General features: G+C 39.2%; 1 protein-coding gene across 2 annotated transcripts in view; it reads left to right on the top strand.

Moving 5' to 3' along the window:
- The window catches only part of cdh8 (cadherin 8), a 131,795-nt gene extending 113,819 nt beyond the window's left edge, over positions 1 to 17,976 (top strand). The window contains exons 8-12 of one of the 2 annotated variants that reach the window (XM_041975391.1): positions 4,666 to 4,802; positions 8,365 to 8,486; positions 9,212 to 9,329; positions 15,363 to 15,614; positions 15,825 to 17,976. In XM_041975391.1, the coding sequence (XP_041831325.1) occupies positions 4,666 to 4,802; positions 8,365 to 8,486; positions 9,212 to 9,329; positions 15,363 to 15,614; positions 15,825 to 16,312 (1,117 nt within the window). In that variant the 3' untranslated portion in view covers positions 16,313 to 17,976. Of the gene's footprint in view, positions 1 to 4,665; positions 4,803 to 8,364; positions 8,487 to 9,211; positions 9,330 to 15,362; positions 15,615 to 15,818 lie in introns of both variants that reach the window. The other variant, XM_041975302.1, reaches the window with a different exon arrangement.
- Positions 17,977 to 20,162: the final 2,186 nt, after the last annotated feature.

Below are 20,162 nucleotides of genomic sequence, written 5' to 3'. Positions count from 1 at the left end.
TTAACTACTTATTTATACACCTTTTTGGTGTTTTAGATATTAAAAAGAAAAGTTTTTCTAAAAGAAAGCAGATTTTTGTGAAGATGGGTGTGTCGATGCTCTCCTGTCACTGTTAAAACAAGCCCTTCTGATTGGAATTGTTCTCTGTCAAGCTCCTCCTCCTCTTCCCCTCCCACCCGACCAGCCCAAACCAGTCTGAGCCCAAAACCACTCGGGGCGAGTGCTCTGGTGGGCTGCCATGTCCTCACTGCACTCAGGAGACAAACAACCCCTTAGCTGTACTTAATGCATCCAACCAATAACATTTCAGGTGCACTCATGAAATGCTCCCTCAGTGTTGCTTCTCTCTGGAGCCTGTGCTCTGTCATTTTCTACCTGACTGATCACAAATAAAAAGCAATGTGACATCTGGCAGTCACCGAGGTTGTCGGAAATGAACTGATGGCTTTCAGAGAATAGTTGCAAGTGGATTTTATTTCAAAATATTGATACTGTGACAAGAATTGCCTAAACCTGCTTCATATTTTATACATATTTTGTCACCTTTTCCCCACTTTTGCTTCTGTTTTTGTGAGAAATTCCAGGAGCATAGTAGTGTGTTTATTTCTGCAGGCTTTGCTGTGTTGTTAGGCTTTAGCACAGCTGACATGCTGCATAATGGTAATACTAGCAGTCAAATACATGAAACAGATTTGAAACAAATGGAAATTTATTGTCAATTTTACCAAGGCTTTTTGTTCCACAATATTTTTTTTATTATTTACATTATAGATTACTTTAGACCTTCCCAATGGCTTGGGAAGCAGCCTGAATAAAATGTGGTGAACAAACACAAATGGTCAGCATTCAGTGGACGGCTAAATTAGTTCTACATCTGTGATCCTCTCGGTGGAATTACTGACCTAATAACAAGCAGGAATGTCAGAGGCATTTTGTTCTCTGTGGACATAATAAAAAAAACGAGGGAAAATGTGTTTCATCTTTTCACCTCCTCTTCGTCCTGCATATACATCCACTCACATTCACACATTCATTCCTAACAGATATTAATTGGTTCTCAAAAACCTTTCCATTGCAACTTAACCTTTAGATTGTGCAGTGCATAGGCTGATTCTTAGATACGGCTGTATAGTATGTGCATTTCACTGTAGATCTTATGACTACATTTCAGGTTAAAAATAATAAGTGTTAACATTGTCAGTGTTGTCACTGTGTAGTTTGACTACTACAGAGAACTACAGAGGGCCTCCAAACTTTACAACCCTATAAGGATTTGATCAGCGGTCATTAGTGCTGTGGCTATTTTTAAAACCCAACCGAAACCAAATAAAAATACAGTTCTTCATTTGTCTGTATTTGTTTGTTTGTTTGTTTTTGTTTTTTTTGGAGATACTTTCTTGAATAAAGCTGTATCTGTCTTACATAGTCTGTAGTCTAAAGAACTTAAAGACTAAAATATTTTAGTTCAAACAGGCTACTAATGTTGGAAGTCTCCCATGTTCCAATGGATTTTAACAGCCAGAACTACGTAGTGTACTGTTTCAGATACACTTGTTTTCCCTTTGTAGCTACCTCTGCTGTCTGTAATTGTATGCCAAGAAAATAAAGATGCTTTGGATTGCATTAAATCTGGAAATGTGTCTTCACAATAACCTGAAATTCCTTTATACTGGTTACATAATGGATGTTACCTCCAGCTTTGATTATATGCCTGAAGTCCACAGCTATGTCAAGCTTGTAATGGTGTGGATCAATAAGAAATTAAAAAAAGACTTTGAGACTGAATGAAAACCACACAAGACAAAATGGGAGATATTTCTGTGCTTCAGATAAACCTGAACTCAGTATGTTTGCTCCCTTTTTTAGTGCATCCATACACAATATCTAAATACAGCTGAATTCCCAAAAAAGTGGCCCTAATTTACATTTCTGCTTCTGTTACAATGGAAGAAGTCTGATAGGGTGACAGGATCTGAGCCAATTTAGATGATGCTTTACACAGTTAGCATAAAACATTCTGCAGCTCTCCACCAGATTTTATCTTTTCTGACTAAATCCACAATTGCTGTGCTGTGGTCTTAGCTCAATCTCAACGTAGAATCTGGATTACTTCTTTACTCTCTAGATAACTCTCTTTATATGATAAACCTGGACTCAGTTTCATCCTTAAGATGATCAAGATGCTCATCCTTGATCTTAATTGACATTAATCAATGAATGGAGGATTTTGATGTCTTGATAGATAAATGATTCATTCCCTTTCTGGCTGTGGCATGACAGCATTATGACCAAGAGGTTTGAAAGAGCAGATGGCAACCAAGTTTGATGCATTATTTGTCGGAATCCGCCTTTTTTCTTTATCAGCATGTATTTTTCCTGCAGGAATGATTTGTAGAATGTGATGGGAAATGAAAATGACTGCAGTTAACAAGAACAATGAGGGCCAGCATGGCTGAAAAGACTTAAGACTGCCACCCACAGAAACTCCAACAGAGAAGATGTACTGGCCATACTGTTTGATTGACAGGCAAACTGGGAGAAAAGCAGTGCTAAGATCCAAAAGTGAATGGCACAAAGAATTAGCATTTCACTGATTGCAGCTTATAGGTTTTCTTTTTATACCCACAATATCTTTCATATTGATACAGTGATGTTGAAAATGCATGCAGAGTCACTTAGGCTCCAAACAGCTTCTTTTTTCATTATGTTTAACTCTGGCACCAGGGTCACCCCAATAACCTTTTATAGTCTTTCTAAAGATGAAGCAAAGCTGAAATAGCATGGTACAAACTCAGAGACGCATGCACGCTCAACGCTGGATATCATTTTTTTTTTTATTTGCTTTTAATTCTTTTCACATCACATTGTCAGTTTGAGTGACAGGTGGCAGAACATTTCAGGGTCTGTCTCCCTGCTTCCACGTGAGGCTGTCAGGGTTTGACTGGGATCCACTCAGTCTTCAGGAGAGAGGTTGCTCCCAGGTGGTTTGCTGCTGTCTGCTTGTCTTGAAAGTGCTCTGCGTCTGCAGGGCAAGAGAGAAAGCGAAGGAGGAATGGAGGGTTGGAGGGGGTCCTTGTGGACCTCTCCCAGCCCTGGCGTCTAGAGGATTTTACACCATTTCATCTCAAAAATGGAAATGTCACGGCTCGGTACATCTCCCCAACAATTGGAATCTGGGCCAGTGGTTTATTTATTTCATTTCCCACCGTTCTTGTATAAGCAGTATCCTCCTTCCACATAAACAGTTGTTGCCCACTTTGTCTGGTGTTCTTTCTCTATTTCTTTTTCCTTTTGTCTACAACCCTTCCCTCCTGAATCTTTCTCTCGCCTTCTTTTTTTCCTTTTTTTTTCTCTCTCGTACAAATACTGCAGGGTTCCTGCCACCAGGTCAGCACTGATAGGGATGAGCAGTTCCAGTGCGAGATGGTATGAGACCCAGGGTGAGCAGGGCGCCTGGTGATAGGAGGGGGATGCCTGTGTTGGGAAGGGGGCTTGCAAAGAATTGGATAGGGGGATTGAATTAGAAAGAGCTTGAGACCCAGCTGGATGGGAAAAAAAGAAACCTTTTGTATTGTTATAGGGGAAAAAAGATTGTGAGGGAGGACGTGAGAGTGAGACCGCGAAAGATGAGCACTGACAGTCTGTCCTGGAGGTATGGAAACATTTGTGCAGCACATGGTGTAATTAGCTCACGTGAATCAGAGCGGCCTTGCATTTTGGGTGATTAGGTTGTTTATGACAGTCGCACACGGTGGCAAATGAAACGTGTGAAACCAAAGATGACCAGTAATGATAGATTTATTTTATTTTTACTTTTTTTTACATCCGTTTTGTGTGGGCTTGTCCCAAGCACTGGCACTGTGCACGCTGCAACACGAAAGAGCAATTTCACAGCTTCAAGTGGCATCAAAAAATTCTCTTTTATGTGCATTCCAATTTCATACCCTCTGCTTCAGTCTGTTCAGGAGAGTTGTAAGTATTGCTCCTGTATTTTTAAGTACACATCTCAAAAAGTTATTGCATCCCAGACAGGTCTCAAAGGACCAGATCCAGGCATGGACTATCGAAAAAAAAAAAAAAATAAGCTAGCAAAAACTCAAAAAGAAAGTTTGCTTTTGTATTTTTCTACAACGATTGAAAAGTGTTTTGTGGTTGAAAAAACAGAAAACAACATTCTGCTAAAACCAGACAAGGACACGCAGGCCATTGGTTCATCCCTATTACATCCATTATCCCCCTGCTACGTTGTTTTGCGTGTGACACAGTGCCGTCCGAACTCATTAATGCAAAGCCTCCGGGAGCCATTGAGTGTTGAGAGATGCCAAACAGGGTTAACAACCCCGCATCTCTTACCCTGACCTTCAGTAACATGTACTAATAGTCATTTTTTGTAAGAGGAGGATGTAGCCAGGAGTGGGGGCTTGATTGCAGGGAGGGCTTCTGTGACACTATTAGGCTGTAATTCTGCTCACGTGAAAGCTGTAATTATTCCTCAGATAATAATTATTGATTTTGTACCATTTTTAATGTGCATTGATCTACAGGTTTCTCTTGATGAATAAGGCTCTGTTAGCCACAACACCCAGAGGATTTCAAAAGATGCTTCAGTGGAGCTGCTGCTAAAGCGGTTTGGCTCAAATTTCTTGTGTTTGTTTATCTTTGCAGGTACTTCATCGATCGGCACACAGATCTGGAGAGGCAGTTTAACATCAATGTGGACGACGGGAAGATCACACTGGCCAAACCGCTGGACCGGGAGACAGACATGTGGCACAACATCACAGTAACTGCCACAGAAGTCAGTAAGTAACCTCCCCCCGACCTGACCGTCCCACACTGTGCACATTGTGCCTCATGAATTGTAATGTCCTATAAGTCAGCATAGACATGCACTGACACGCAAGGTTTAAAAACAGGTAAATGCATGAGGACACGCACTCCTTTTTCCTTCCTCTGAGCAACTTCACTAGCTACCTCTGTCAAAGGAATTGCTGACCTGCAAAGCACTCTGTTCAAATGTTTTTATCACATTTTAAGGTAACTCTGTGACTGTATATTACAAACAATTAGCATGGGAACCCACAGAGGCATTAAACGCTCTAATTTGCTGAGTTTTGATTGAATTAAACAGCTCAGTACTCAATTTGCGGAAGTGCAATAACATTAAGACATAACAAATAAACAGTTTTAAAGACATGCTCCAGAGTGGATTGCTCCAACGCCAGCATCCATTACAGATTAAAGAACATCTGCGAACCACAAAACTCACTGACTACGTAGAAAATCTTGCCGGCAGAGCTACAAAGAGCTCCAACCATATGTAAGGCTTTATTTGCATACAGATTGTTTCAGGGGGGGCTGTATGATGTGATAAAGCTTAATGTACCCCTTTAAGCTATTGGAATAGAAATTTACACAGCTTGTAACTTTTCTGTGTGCTCCTGCTGTATCTCTCCCTCGTTCTCTTTCTGTTTCATTCCCTGTCTATCCTGTTCGTTCTTTAATCAAAGGAAGCACTTGTTAATTGTTAAAATAAATCAAAGCCCAAACGCTGTCACAATGTTTTGGCCACGCAGCATTGAAGCAGCGCGTTGGAAGAACATAATGTGTATCATTTGATAAGCTGTTTTTTTCTTGTCTTAACGTGCACCCATACATTGAAGGCATGTTTTCATGCCCCTTGGCAAAGTAACTGTGGCTTGAGATAGTGGCATCTCGAAGAACAGCTATTAAGAATAAGAATTTGCTCAAATAAATACGGCGGTTTTGCTATTCTTCACGGATGGAGAGTAGAAGGCGGTGTCTTTTCTGGCATGAAAAGGAATAGATGTGTTCCCAGTTCTATCCCGATGCCATTTGCCACCCAAACGGAGGCTCGTTCTGCTGCCTCGCACCAGTTGACGTCTGACTAATCAGATTCTATTCCCTGTCTGCTGCAGGGGGAAAATCACTTGTGTGGGGAGGGGCTGTGTCTCATCCTCCCTCTGCTCTAATGCATCTATCACTGTCTATCTGACTGTCAATTTCCACTCACTTCACTGTTTACCTCTTTTTCAACTCGTCTCTAGGAAGGTCTGAAGGCCTTGAATTTCAAGAGGTATCCTTGGCTTTACTGAAAAGACATCAAACATAAAAAAAAGAAAAAGAAAAAGAAATAGTTGCAAGAGCCCAGTCTCACAAAATCATGTGTTATTGGAATTTTATCCAAATGTCAAAGAATTAATGTCACAATAGAAGTGAATTATTTGTGAGATGGAAATGGTGCTTATGCCACACAATGGATTTTAAACACTTTTACCCCAGCCATTATTGCCCAACCTCAGGCAAACGTAGTAAGTATATGATATGAGACGATATTACATGCTGATTTATGCAATTACTTCCATTCATATCAAACCATAAAAACAACTGAATTATGTAAAAAAAATAACTGTCTATTTGTAGATATTTTAGCAGGATTGAGTGTAAATCTTACTCCTGTTTAGAGTCACAAACAAAATGTCCACGTAATCTAAATTTCTCTAAGTTACACACCATACCTTTGGATATCCACAAATCTCATCTGGTAACATCAATAGAGAATATATTGATGCTTGGCCATGTGTTACTAATTTGGGACCATGGATTATTAGCATGTGGGAACAAGATAATTAACTCCTGATATGCCATATTTATACATAGGAATTCATGGCTATAGCACATGCATAATATGGATAATTTTAATTTAATTTAATTTTATTTTAATGTTGTAATGAATTAAAATGATGTAACAGAGCTTACTGGTTTCTCTTGGCTGAGCAGTTTGAAACAAAACAGGACAGGACACCAGGTACACAACAGGCTGCGTACTCTGTGGCAACATCTCGGGGGAGGGGGATAGTTATCGTGTTATATAATTTAAAAAAAACAAACAAACAAAGAAAAAAACAAACAAACAAAGAAAAAAAACATTGTGGTCTATTACAGTAATATCCTGTGATATTTTGTGATTACTCACAGTGTCATAATCAGTAAGAGACATTTAATCCAGGGGCTTAAGGCTCATAGTTTAAAACCAAAACACAATGTGGACCTTCTGCAAGTCTGCATTGTTGATGTGTAACAGGATTTGATAATGTATTTCCTTCCATCATCACCCGACAGGTTCCAGAGATGACGGCATTTTCCAGTACAAATTAAAATACACCATAGATATGTCTTTGAAAGAAACACCATAGCACTCTGCATGCTGTGTTCACAAACAGAGCAGATGTCTGTTAGCGGAGTACCCTACCACTGCTTCACTACTGGGGGCTTCTGAGTCAATCTAGGGGAAACACTGAAGTTTCTTTTGCTAGTTACTTTGACTTTAAGAATGAGTTGTTTACAATTTATTGTTTTCCATGGGAAAAATGAGGTGCATCACCAGGTCGCATTGATAGTGAGTTTACAGCGTCCTTTTAGATTAGTATTAAGACTGTATGATGATGGATGGATGGATGGATGGATCGTTAGGAAGGCTAGGTTAGGAAAGTCGGAGAAGTATGAGCTGGTGCTTTGTCCCTGGAACTTTTGACTTCATTGTTGACTCTACTGTTCTTCTACTTTGCTCATGTTTATCTGTGGTTTGGTAAAAGTTTTGCAGAATGGTGGTGTCTTTAAAGTAGCATTTAATTACATATCTTAGGGGGATCATGTTCAGACAGGTTTGTGTCTACATGTTAAAGTAATGCTCTATAATATAAAAAAAAACAAACAAAAAAACAAAAAAACAAACAAAAAAAAAAAAAACACAAGTGCCATCGGCCACAATGTCACAAACCACTTGGGACTAATTAAAAATACATTTTTTGAAAAGTTGGCAATTGCTACACTGATTAATAAATACACCAGTTCACAGAGACTTGAAAGAGACTGACAGTTATCTGTGATGAATATTTCCACTCAAAATCTCATCTAATTAAATTGGCTTTTATTGTATTTTTGGTCTTCAGTTACCAATGACATTAATATGCATGTTTTAATCCTCATGTTTTAAACATTACAGTGTACAGGGGATTTTCAAAAGCATTTTGAATATTTCCTTTTCTCCTTTCTGTTGCCCAGATCTCTGTTTTGCATTGTTGATGCCTTCTGAAATAGAGACTGATGTGGCTTATCATCCATCCTCCCATCAACTAAGGAAATGAAGGAAAACATAAAGATGAAAACTAAAGGAAATTAAAACTTGGTCCTAGAATTTACCTTGGCTTTAATTTATGTATAACCTTGTTATATTTCAGTTCTTTTGCTTTCATCTATTCCACTTGATTAATCTCTACTTTTCTTTTACTCCCCCTCCTTTGAATGTCTTTGTCTATCTATTTATCTATCAATCTATCATAGGAAACCACAGTCAGATATCGAGGGCAATTGTGGCCATCAGAGTAATGGACATTAACGACAATGCCCCAGAATTTGCCACCGAATACGAGGCCTTTCTGTGTGAAAATGGAAAACCTGGACAGGTAAGGAAAGAAATGACTCCTTCATCAAAGGTGTGATCTATCACTCTCTTACTTTCTGTCCTTTTCTTTTTTCTCTCTCCCCACCCCTGTAATGATTGGCTACAATGAATTATAGCCTATTTATTTCACTGAGAAACCACAGAGGTGGGAGTACGGTCCTTTTTCTCTGAAACAGTCCTCCCCTGACACAGTGTGCGCAGAGCAAGGGGGAAATGAGAGCAGTCAGGATTGATCAGAGTGGATCATAATTCAAGACAGTCTTTCATGTCTTCCTCCAGATGGCACAATGCTTTCCCTCGCCAAAAATCCTGGACAAGTACTTAGCATTCTCCTTCTCATCAATCGACCTCATTCAGGGGACCGGCATACATACAATTGGGAGCTTTATTGAAGGGGGGGCGACTAAAAAAGAAGGGAAACTATCCTGCAGGTCCTGAATTCTAATTTCCAATCAATCATAAAGACATATAGCGTGATAAGACCTGTGACGACAGATTAACAGATAGAGCTAGGAGCCTCAAAGTGTGCCAAACTAGACAGCCCCTCATTGATAATAATCTCAAACTCCGGGAATGAATAGCGCATATACTTCATCAAGTGAGATCCAGCCACTATTACACTGAGGCAATCTGTGGTGGCAAAAACACAATAATGAATAGACTGCCTCCTTTAATGGCTCTGAGCCTTCCTCTGTACATCTTCTTGTCTCTCTGTTTTCAACACAGGTGATCCAGACTGTCAGTGCCATAGACAAAGACGACCCAATTCAGGGCCACTACTTTGACTATCGCCTAGTCCCAGAGATGCTCAACAATCCCAATTTCACTATCAAAAACAACCAAGGTGAGAAGTTGAGTCTGTTAAAGCTTTTTGTTGTTGTGACAGAGTGAAGTTTATCTAAATGTTTTTCTGTCTCTTCTCTAACCCACGGCACGTTAGCTTAACTGGAGATGAAATCTGGTAGCTCAGTGTAGCTCACAGTCAGCAGATGTGAAATTGTCTGGACACCAGCTTCTTTTTACTCCCCAGTGCATTTTGAGGGAAACTAAATGAATGGGATCCAAATGGCTTTTCGTGGTAGTCTTGCAGCTCAATGTAGGGTGACTTCCTAGGAGCTGTTTCATCAAGGCAGATGGTTTTTACATTTATTTGCTAAATATTCTGCCGTTTTCTATTCCTCTTCCTCTTCCTCTGTCTCCCCTCCACTACTGGTTTCTGAACAGGCTGTTTTCACAATGATGTTGTGTAATGTTTTCTGCTTGGGGCAAAAAATTCTTCATATGGTACTAGCCTTCTGTTTCCGTGTAGGGACTGCAGGCTAACATACTGCAGGAGGAAAGTACATAAAAACCAGGTCATGAAATGGACTTGCTATCTTCTGCCGAAAATAAAAACCTTTTACTTTTTTCTTTTACATTAGCAGGCAAGAATATGAGATGTTAGTGTAATCACAAGAAACCTAAAAATAGTCTGGGCAAAGTATATCATTCTTTTTTTGACACATCAAGCAGTGATCTTTTAAAAGGACAAATACAATCCTTTTTTTATGTCAGAAAACTAGAAACATGTTTCACTGCATATTAATTGTTGTCTATTATTGATCAACCTCACCGTATATAAAGCCTTGATGCTTTAAGAGAATCTGTAATAGTTTCTGAACATATAGCACCATAACTTCCCCCACTACAAATTTTCCACAATGGAAAAAAGAGCTATGCATAACACCAAACAACAAAATGCCTTCATTTTTCCTCACTTGCCTGAAACCACAGTAAATATGTGTTGTGGTTTAGCTCTGTACCATAGATCACATACCACAGCACTGCCACCACTTGTCTGTAATATTGTTAATTCCAAACAGAGAAGAGGAGCCCATCACACCATATCCCCCAGCACTTCACTGACTGTTTCTATCTGAGTCGGCAGCTGTGGGAGACACTTCAGAGAAGAGCAGCAGGGCCTCTGCGAGCCTCTCTGCAGCTTTTGTTTGTGATGATGAGTCTAATTGTAGGGATTGCACAGTGAATAGGTTAAGGGTTGCCTGCCATGGGGAAAATGGCTAAGGTTCTGACCAGCTGTATGCAAGATATTGAGCTCTCTGGCAAACACTTCAGTAGACAAGATTGCAACAGACAAGAGCATCCAATTAACAAAGGAAAATGATTGCTATGGTACAAAAAATTAATGACAACCTATTTAAACTTTAAGATTAACTTTAAAAAGACCAAATAACAAAATATAAAGCTCAGCTTAACATGGTTTGTACCTCAGCTAACTGTAGATAATGCTTCAGTACTAGGTTTCAGAGACAGTTCACTGACTAGCATTCTCTCTGTGTATGCTAATGTCAGTAACCTAAATGTTTTAGCTTTTACCATGTTTGAAGTTTGATATTTTGGTGAGCATTTTCTGCACCTATTTGAAGCTTCACCAGGACAGAAGGTTGGCATTGGGATATGGTGGCTGACAGAATGCAGACACATCTACACCAATGTCAACCATGGCTGGTAATCTAGCATGACACTTTGCTAGCATGTATGTTGCAGTTCTAATACAACTGAACTAAAACAGCGCTTTTCCAAAATCTTATGAATTTGTGATAGCTTGCAGTCTGCTTTTTAGGCATTATCTTCAATAAATTATTCCAGATCATAGACTGACTCAAAACATTGATATCTTGCTAGCACTGAAGTATAAATGCTAAACTGTCCAAACAGTGGTAGGTTAATCAAGACTGTGCCACTCAACTCTTGTAAAAAATACTTCCATTTGGCATTTAAACAATAGAGTAATTATTTTATGTTTTTTTTTTGTTTGTTTTCTTTTTTTTTTTATTGATTTATTTTGTGGGCATTGACCACTTCATTTTGACATAACTTGACTTGAAATTAATAAATTTTAGAAAATTAGGTTTCAAAACCATGACAAACTGAGCAGTGTTCTCTGTTCTGAGAATTCAAGAACATGGCAGATACTGACAGATACATTTCAGACTAGCTTACATGAAACACTTGAATCGGACTAAGGAAGGTATGTTTAGGTGATGATCACCAACTCCACCTCTGTGGCTTTTCACATAATCAATCCAGTAAGTATCCATTAACTCCTGTCACTCTGGTTCTCAGGATAGGTGCTAGCAAGCCAACCTCTGTGGTGCAGTGCTCTTCACACATTTAATCTATGGCACGTTACCTCAGTAAGCAAATTTGCTCTGCCAAGAGGAGGCCTATGGGTAAGGCTCCTCTTGATAATGTGATTAATAGCAAAAAGAGCAAAAGGGAAAGAAGAAAGGAGACAAAAAGATCACAGACAGAAGGCAACAACCCTTCAATCCACACCATCACCAGACAACAAACAACAAACTGTTACACTTGTACATGAACACACCAGAAAATTTCCTACAACTTTTACAAAGGCAGAAACATACACACAGAAAAAAACTAGTCATTAAGAGTTTTTAAATAATAACCAAATCAAAAAGACATAACAGCGACCAGATACTAACTCACAGGAAAAAAAATAAAATAAATAATTATCACTTAGTATTAAAACCCACTGGACAACTGTGTCAGCATGCAGAGCATGAGAAACAAGGATGGTGAGCGATATCTAACTTGAACCTTAAATCTACCAAACATCAGTGTAAATCTCTAAGCTGGTGCGTAGATTCTCCAACATTAATGGCATCCAGGGCTCTAAATTAACACTCACCAAACCTCCAAATCCAAGTTAAAATTCAATTTGGCTCGTATAAATGAAAACTTACGGGCCATTTTTGTTGGTGATGAATTGTTGAATTGGTAAAGCTTCTTTGAAGCTAATGAGAAGCACCAACTCCCACTGGAGAAAACCAAATCTACAACTAGGGATGGGCAGATCTATACTCTAGAGTGATACTTTGATATCAGCCAATCAAAATATTGCATTGAGATACCACTCTGCTGACACAAAACATACCATGAGTTTTAGGCAATAAAATTGCATGTGAAGGCCAGCAATAGTGTCAGACATGATGATGATGAAAACGTACCATAAACGAATGATATCGTACCGACAAGAAAAATGTTCTACAACCACTGCTGCTCAGCAGACTTTAGTTTGATGGACACACCATGCAGTGAATCACAGGCTAGGAAGAGTGGATTATGTCAGAAAGAATATAGGGGGGCTGGTGTTCCTAAGATGGTGTAATGGTACAGACCAGCAACAGAGAAAGACTGGGTAGCTGATTTTAATACAAGGACGTCAGAAAAAGTATAAAAATGAACAAACGCACAAAATAAGCAGCATCTGTCAGCAATTAAATGATATTGGAGACTGAAAAGCTGAAAATAAGAATATTAAAGATCTTTATCGTGTCATAATGTTCAGGTTTTGACTTGTTTTTCTTTGATTTGTAAACTTTGGTTCTGTGTTCAGTTTGTCTTTCAAAGGTATGGTTAAAATGTTAAACAACAGTCCTAACTCTTTCTGTTTAACAAAAATGCATAAAATACGTTGTTTTTTTTGTTTGTTTGTTTTTTTTTTTTTTATGAAAACAGAAAATAAAAAAAATGTTAGCACCACACAAACACAGCATTATAAAAACTTAATTAAGTTAAGAAAGAAGTTCTGAATGGCCATAGATGAAGAATCGTTATGGAGCTGGGGGAATCAGCTCTTCTAGGAAGCTGATTCTTTGAAAAGAGCCAGATCTCTTGTTGCCATGATGAATGAGGCTAATCACCTTTCCATGCATCATGCATGCATTGGCTGTATGCATACTTTCCTGTACCTGTTCACAAGCTACTGCCTGAACAAAGAGCAATTAAATGAGATAAGAAATTAAAATGGAGTCAGACATGTAGCAGGAAAAGCAAAAATCTTGCAATGGTTGGATGAAGTAAACAAAGCAGGTCAGTAACTGCTTATTAAGTTACTTTGTTCCTCGTTTGAAAAGCAAACTTATTGTCCAGCATTTTCATGAAAGAAAAAAGAAACATGTATAATCAATCAGTTTCACTTACAATCTGGATTATTTTTCCTGAAAATAAACGTGGCTTTTGGAAATTCTGATTGGCTGGTAACTTTAGGAATCTACAAGCCACACTGGCTGGTGATCAGAAAAAAAGTTGAGGTCAGCAGTTAACTTAACATTATCCTGCAGTTTGAACAGGCTGACTATTTTTACAAATTCTGTTTTCTTTCAACATTTCCTTGATGGCTGCAAAAGTCTTAGAAAGCTAGCTGTCAGATCCACAGTTGTTCGCCTTAAACTCCTCTCCCCTAGAACACAAAGCCCTGATTTAAAAAATGCTCTAAAAATATTGAATAGTTAATGCAAAATTGTTTTTTAGTCAGACTTTACATTATAATACTATGTCGTACTTAGTCTAAAAATGTTTTTACCCGGATTTGCTCACTCACAAAAGACCTCACATTGCTGACATTTAAGCACAGTCAGTTACAGGGTAAATCTCTTGAACAGAAAATTGGCTTAATTGAGGGAAAACGAGTGATACAAAGCCCTGTTAAAAAACGAATAAGATTTCAATCTTGCCCAAGTCAAGCTCACCAAATAAACTCTTCTTCAACTTTTCTCATCATAAGTTTAAAAGCAATTAAGTTCTGACTGTTTTCCATTTGTGAATGTTGGAGTTTGTTGCTGTTCACATGATCATTAGGCACCTCAGCAGATTCATAGTGAGGCAGCACTTTTGTTGTCATTACTTTTATTTGTAGCCTCCCACATATTAAGTTATTTATAGCAAAAATATTCATTTGAATACACCTCAGGTTTTGACATGGAGACAATTAATATTTCAATGTACACAGTGTTAATCAAACCTAATAGTCAGTGGATCAAACACTCTTAATGTGGACTAATATATAAAGGATAATAAAAATGGTATGTTTCAAACAGTAAGTTCAGTTTGTTTGAAGGTTATCTACACAGCTGTGTTACTCTTTGAGGATGTGACTCTTTCTGAGGTTGGGCTGACAGGCAGGAAATGTTTAATTCTATTTTTATCACCAATATTAGCCAAGAAAATGAGAATGACCTGTATACAAGGAGGTGCCGTGAGAGTTTAGTACTGTATAGTTGATACTTGCATACTTAGTATGATGATCCAAACAAAGTAGGACATATTGGTACTCACAAAGCAGAGCGTACCACTTAGTGGCAGCACTTGTAAGAAAATAAATCTGAGCATCTGTTCACATCAATTACAGATTGTGCAAAGCAAGTGATTCTATCATGAAGCGTTCCATCTTTTGATTAAGTTTGTTCTGTCGATGCTGAAGTTTCACCCCAGCCCTTTTTTCCACATTAAGCAGCTCTTATTTTCCCGTCTTCAGTGCACCCTCAAGCAATGAGGCAAAGGTTAGACTATCAGACATCTTGTACGTTTTCAATAAGATCACCAGGAGTAGATTCTTATGGGAATGTGAGTGTTTGATAATGTGAGCTGGGTAAGGAGTGCCAGCTAATGAGCAGACAGCTTCACAGAAGTGTCATCAAAGAGCAGCTGGCACCTTTCTGGGTCGACATGTGCCATCTTCTTAGCCAATGTCGCCTGCCATGGTCCCTTCATTTCTTCAGATTTTAAAGAGGAATAGCAAACCTGGGCTCAGCTTCCTTCAGAATTCTTAGATATCACTGCTGAGACAGGAAGGAAAGAAAAAAGAAGGCAACTGAAGTCATCTACCGCAAGGGAATGCAAGAATGCTAAAAAGCCTGGTGACGATTGATTTGAAATTAGTTTACCCTCATGCTGCACTGATCTTCACACAATTTAATAATTGGATTTCAGTCTGTCACTAACACAAATAATAATGGGTTTTTCACACATCCCTTTTAAAAAAATCATTCCTGGCTTTACCTCTCTCTGACAGACAATTCAATCAGCGTTCTAGCAAAGCATGATACCTTCCGACGACAGAAACAGGAGATGTACTTCCTGCCAATCATCGTGACTGACAACGGGAATCCACCGATGAGCAGTACCAACACCTTGACCATCAGAGTCTGTGGGTGCAGCAAAGATGGGATTGTCCAATCCTGCAATGTGGAAGCTTACGTCTTACCTATTGGCTTAAGTATGGGGGCCCTCATTGCCATACTAGCCTGCATTATCCTGCTGTTGGGTGAGTTATTACTTTTCTTTTTTAAATTTTCTACTTCATCATTACAGTCTCATAGTTTAATTGGTTTGGATAACATTGACCTTTTCTGATCCTGATAAATGGCCTACCTGATGAAGTAAAAATCCACTTTTAAAGCTTGACCGAGATTTTCTTTCCTTTTTCTTCCTTTTTTACCCCCCTTTTTCCCCCCTTTCTTTCTGATAGTAATAGTAGTACTGTTTGTGACACTGAGGAGACACAAGAATGAGCCGCTTATTATCAAAGATGATGAAGATGTTCGGGAAAATATAATTCGATACGACGATGAAGGAGGCGGTGAGGAGGACACGGAGGCCTTTGACATTGCCACGCTGCAGAACCCCGATGGCATCAACGGCTACCTGCCACGCAAGGATATCAAGCCTGACTTGCAGTTTATGCCACGGGCAGGTCAGCACTCGGGCCCAAATGGAGTGGACGTGGACGAATTCATCAATGTACGACTCCATGAGGCAGACAATGATCCAACAGCGCCGCCTTATGACTCCATCCAGATCTATGGATACGAGGGTCGGGGATCCGTTGCCGGGTCTCTCAGCTCACTGGAGACAGCGTCATCAGACTCAGACCAGAACTATGACTATCTCAGAGAGTGGGGCCCACGCTTCAGAAGACTTGGGGAGCTCTATTCTGTGGGTGAGAGCGACCGTGAGACCTGACCTTTGGTTTTTTAGATTTAAAGACCATTGAGATTTTTTTTCTGTCCAAATTCTTGTGTATTAAACGCTAGGGGGGTTGCTGGCTTTTAGAAACAGGTGTTTAAAAGATTAAAAGAACTGTTAATAACAAGGAGAGGCCCATTTTTTTGTATTCTTTTTAGAGTGAGGTATAGCAGTTGTCATCCACTATGTCAAGCGCATTGTAATTGTTGAGCCAAACAATGTCTTTATTAGGAGATCTATGATTCTTGTGGAGTGTAACTTAGATTCCGTTGTGGAGTGTCTAGCAGTATTTTGGGTGTTAGTCATTTGCTGTGACTGCCAGTAGCAGAAAAATCCTGGCATTTCTGGTAGTTGCCCAATGAACGGGTGTTATGGGGTTCTCTGAAGCTTGAACGGACACAATACTCTATGCTCCATGGGCACCAAGCTGGACTACAGAAGCTGCAGAAGGACTCTTCATTACTTGTCTCCCCAAGCCACCCAGCTGAACAGTGAAGGGGAACAAAATGAAAATGAAAAAAGCAATATATGGTCTACATTACCTTGATGAATGTATGTATGGTTTTAGGGGGGGAACGGAAAAAATAATAAGCAAAAAGACAAACCAGTACTGGCTTCAAGGTGAGTTTGTCATAATTTGATATGTTCTCTGGTGGCCACATTTATAAACTATCTAAAGCCCAGAGAGGCTTGCTTTATACAACTCTTTGTATTTACATGCTACAGGTGTGGGTCGCAAGTGTTACTAGCCTATAAAAGACTGATGTAAAGACAAAAAAGAGAAATGTAGAAACTCTGAGGCCTTCTTTTTACAGAAGCAACATTAAATACAATTGTAATCTACTGTTTTTTGACAAGAAATGTGTTGATGCTTCATTATTGTTTGATCAGTTTTTGTATATCTGTTCTTAAGTAATTTTTTCTGTGCTATTTGAAGTGAGCGTGCTTAGATTATTTCACATTCAGATTTTTTCACTTCAACACTATTTCATAACAGCCTAATCCTATCATTAATTCATTGCAGTTGATGATAAAGACTACATGTAAACCGGTAAACGGGAGCTCCAAGTTATACATTAAAGATGAACTAATAAATTAGGACTGTGGGATTTTTATACACATGCTAATTCTGTGTAAAATATAACTCGTACTATAGATATCTGAGGTGCAGCCAGTGATCTTCTGAGCACAACAGTCCAACTGATACCCAAGTATGTGACTCCCTTCAAACACGCAGCCCCATTTAGGAACCACAGATTGCATTAGCCCAAGACAAATGAGAACACAAATTGAGACCATGTGCATATTGTGCTTACTCTGTATGATACCAATAAAAAGATTTGTACTGTACATAGAGTTACTGCTAACGTCATTAGCTTTCAATGAGGTGGTAGGTTTTGTCTCTGCACGTTAGCTCTTGCACATAATGACAATTTCAATGGCACTACAGCTGCGTGCATACTCAGTTTGTACTGAAACAGTATTATGGCAGTTCTCAGTAGACTAAACAATATATATGGAATAGTCCTACATGCAGATCATATTTTCTACTGTGCTTTAATGCTTATAAATGTGTATGTTCAATTATTTACTCCCTGTACTGTAACCTAAGATACCCTGTATTGTTTCCTACTTTGTGAAATATATTTTTATAAATATTGCTGAATGGTTGTGATTCAGTTTCTTTCTTAATTCAGGTGAGAAGTTGCCATCAGTGATGACTGGAAATGTACAAAAGAAACCTTGAGTTACAAAAAAATTAAGAAAGCGCTGCCCATACTAAGAATGAGACATCAAAAGGTCTATTGCAAGTCCTTAAACTCTATGGTTGTACAATGATGCTTTGAATTGCTCACAGAAAACACCATACATTCTGTTTTGAACAAAAATAAAAAAATGAAAAAAAAAAGAATATTGATATCTTTTATCACAAAATGCTTCTAAAAAGCCTTGGACAGCGACGTAAAAGCAGGAGACACAGAGCCCATCCTCAGAGCCGAATGAATGTCAGCTCTTTAAATAAGCCTCTGGTACTTCTAAGCATCATTAGACTCCATGATGAAGACAAAGGTAGTCCTGTGATACTACTGGCCTCCTCCTCGCTTTGTCAGTTAAGCACTCTTGGACATCAAATCCACTGATTAAAGATTATTTTATTGCAGCTTTGGACTCAGTCTGCACCACAAAATTAGCAATACGATAGGAACACAAGCTCTTTCATCCTGATCATTGGAGCTCACTCCTATTAAAAATATTGGAGTGAGTTGGTCTATATCAAGGGTGTCCAAAGTCAGTCCTCGAGGGCCGCTGGCCTGCAGGTTTTTTGGCTACATTTTATGGTATAGACCACATGTGTCCACCTCTTGTCCTCAAGGGCCACAATCCTTCAGGTAGGTTTTCAATGTTTTCCTGCACATACACACTTGACTATTATTAATGAGTCATTGTGCAGAACGTCATAGGCTATTGGATCCATTTAAATAAAATCTGGTATTTAGGCAGGGAAACATCGAAAACCTACCTGAAGGATTGTGGCCCTTGAGGACAAGAGGTGGACACATGTGGTCTATACCATAAAATGTAGCCAAAAATGGTCAAAAATCATTTCATGTCCACATTTGTCTTACAAATACACTTATCAGCCTCTTTGTTAGTGTGTCTTACTGGCACTGGGTTGGACCTTATTTTACCATCAGAACTGTCTTAATTCTTGGTGTCACAGATTTAAAAAGGTATTTTAAACATTCCTCTGAGATTTTGCTCTAAATTGACATGACAACATCACACAGTTGCTGCAGATTTGCCGGCTGTCCATTATTAGAATCTTCGTTGTGTCGCCACTTCCCAAAGCTGCTCTATTAGATTGAGATCTGGTAACTGTGTAGGCCATTGGAGTCCAGTGAACTCATTGTCATGTTCAAGAAACAAATTAGAGGTGATCTAAGCTTTGTGACATGGTGCATTATCCTGCTGGAAGTAGCCATCAGAAGATGCTACACTGTGGTCATAAAGGGATGGATGTGGTTAGCAACAATACTCAGGTAGGATGCAGTGTTTAAATGGTACCCAGGGGCCCCAAGTGTGATAATAAAAATATTGCCTACACCATTACACCACCAACCTCTTGAACTTTTGATACAAGGCAGGATGGATCCATGTTTTCATACTGACCTTACCTTCTGAATATTACAGCTGAAATGGAGACTCATCAGACCAGGCAACGTTTCCCATATTCCATTGTCTAGTGTTGGTGAGTCTGTGTGAACTGAAGCCTCAGTTTCCTGTTCTTAGCTATCAGGAGTGGCACTCGGTGTGGTCTTCTGCTGCTGTAGCCCATCTTCTTTAAGGTTGGACGTATTGTGTGTTCAGAGATGCTAACCACTGCTTCGTTGGAACCAGTGGTTATTTTAGTCCCTTTGCTTTTCTTTCATCTCCAACCAGTCTGCCTATTTTCTTCCAATCACTGACATCAACAAGGCATTTGGTCCAGACAACTGCTGCTCACTGAATATTTTCACTTTTTCAGACCATTCTCTGTAAACTCTAGAGATCGTTGTGTGTGTAAATCCCAGTAGATCAGCAGTCAAACTGAGCTTCAGCAAGTCATCTTGACCATGTCATGGCACTGAGTTGTTGCCATGTGATTGGCTGATTACATTTTATATAAAGTCGCTGGGACTTCCAAGATACCTTTCATAGACTGCTCTTTTCTTGAAAAATGCACTGCGATTACCTCTACAAACATCTCTCTCGCCTACAGCCTGGAGAAGACCAGACTGGTGCTTGAACTGAGGCACTCAAGTGATCAGCTTGTCAGGAGTGCTGGCGTCAAGATCCGAACAGGGAA

This window comes from Melanotaenia boesemani, chromosome 1 (genome assembly GCF_017639745.1).
Source record: "Melanotaenia boesemani isolate fMelBoe1 chromosome 1, fMelBoe1.pri, whole genome shotgun sequence".
Classification (NCBI taxonomy): domain Eukaryota; kingdom Metazoa; phylum Chordata; class Actinopteri; order Atheriniformes; family Melanotaeniidae; genus Melanotaenia; species Melanotaenia boesemani.
This window is presented reverse-complemented; position numbering and strand designations above follow the sequence as displayed.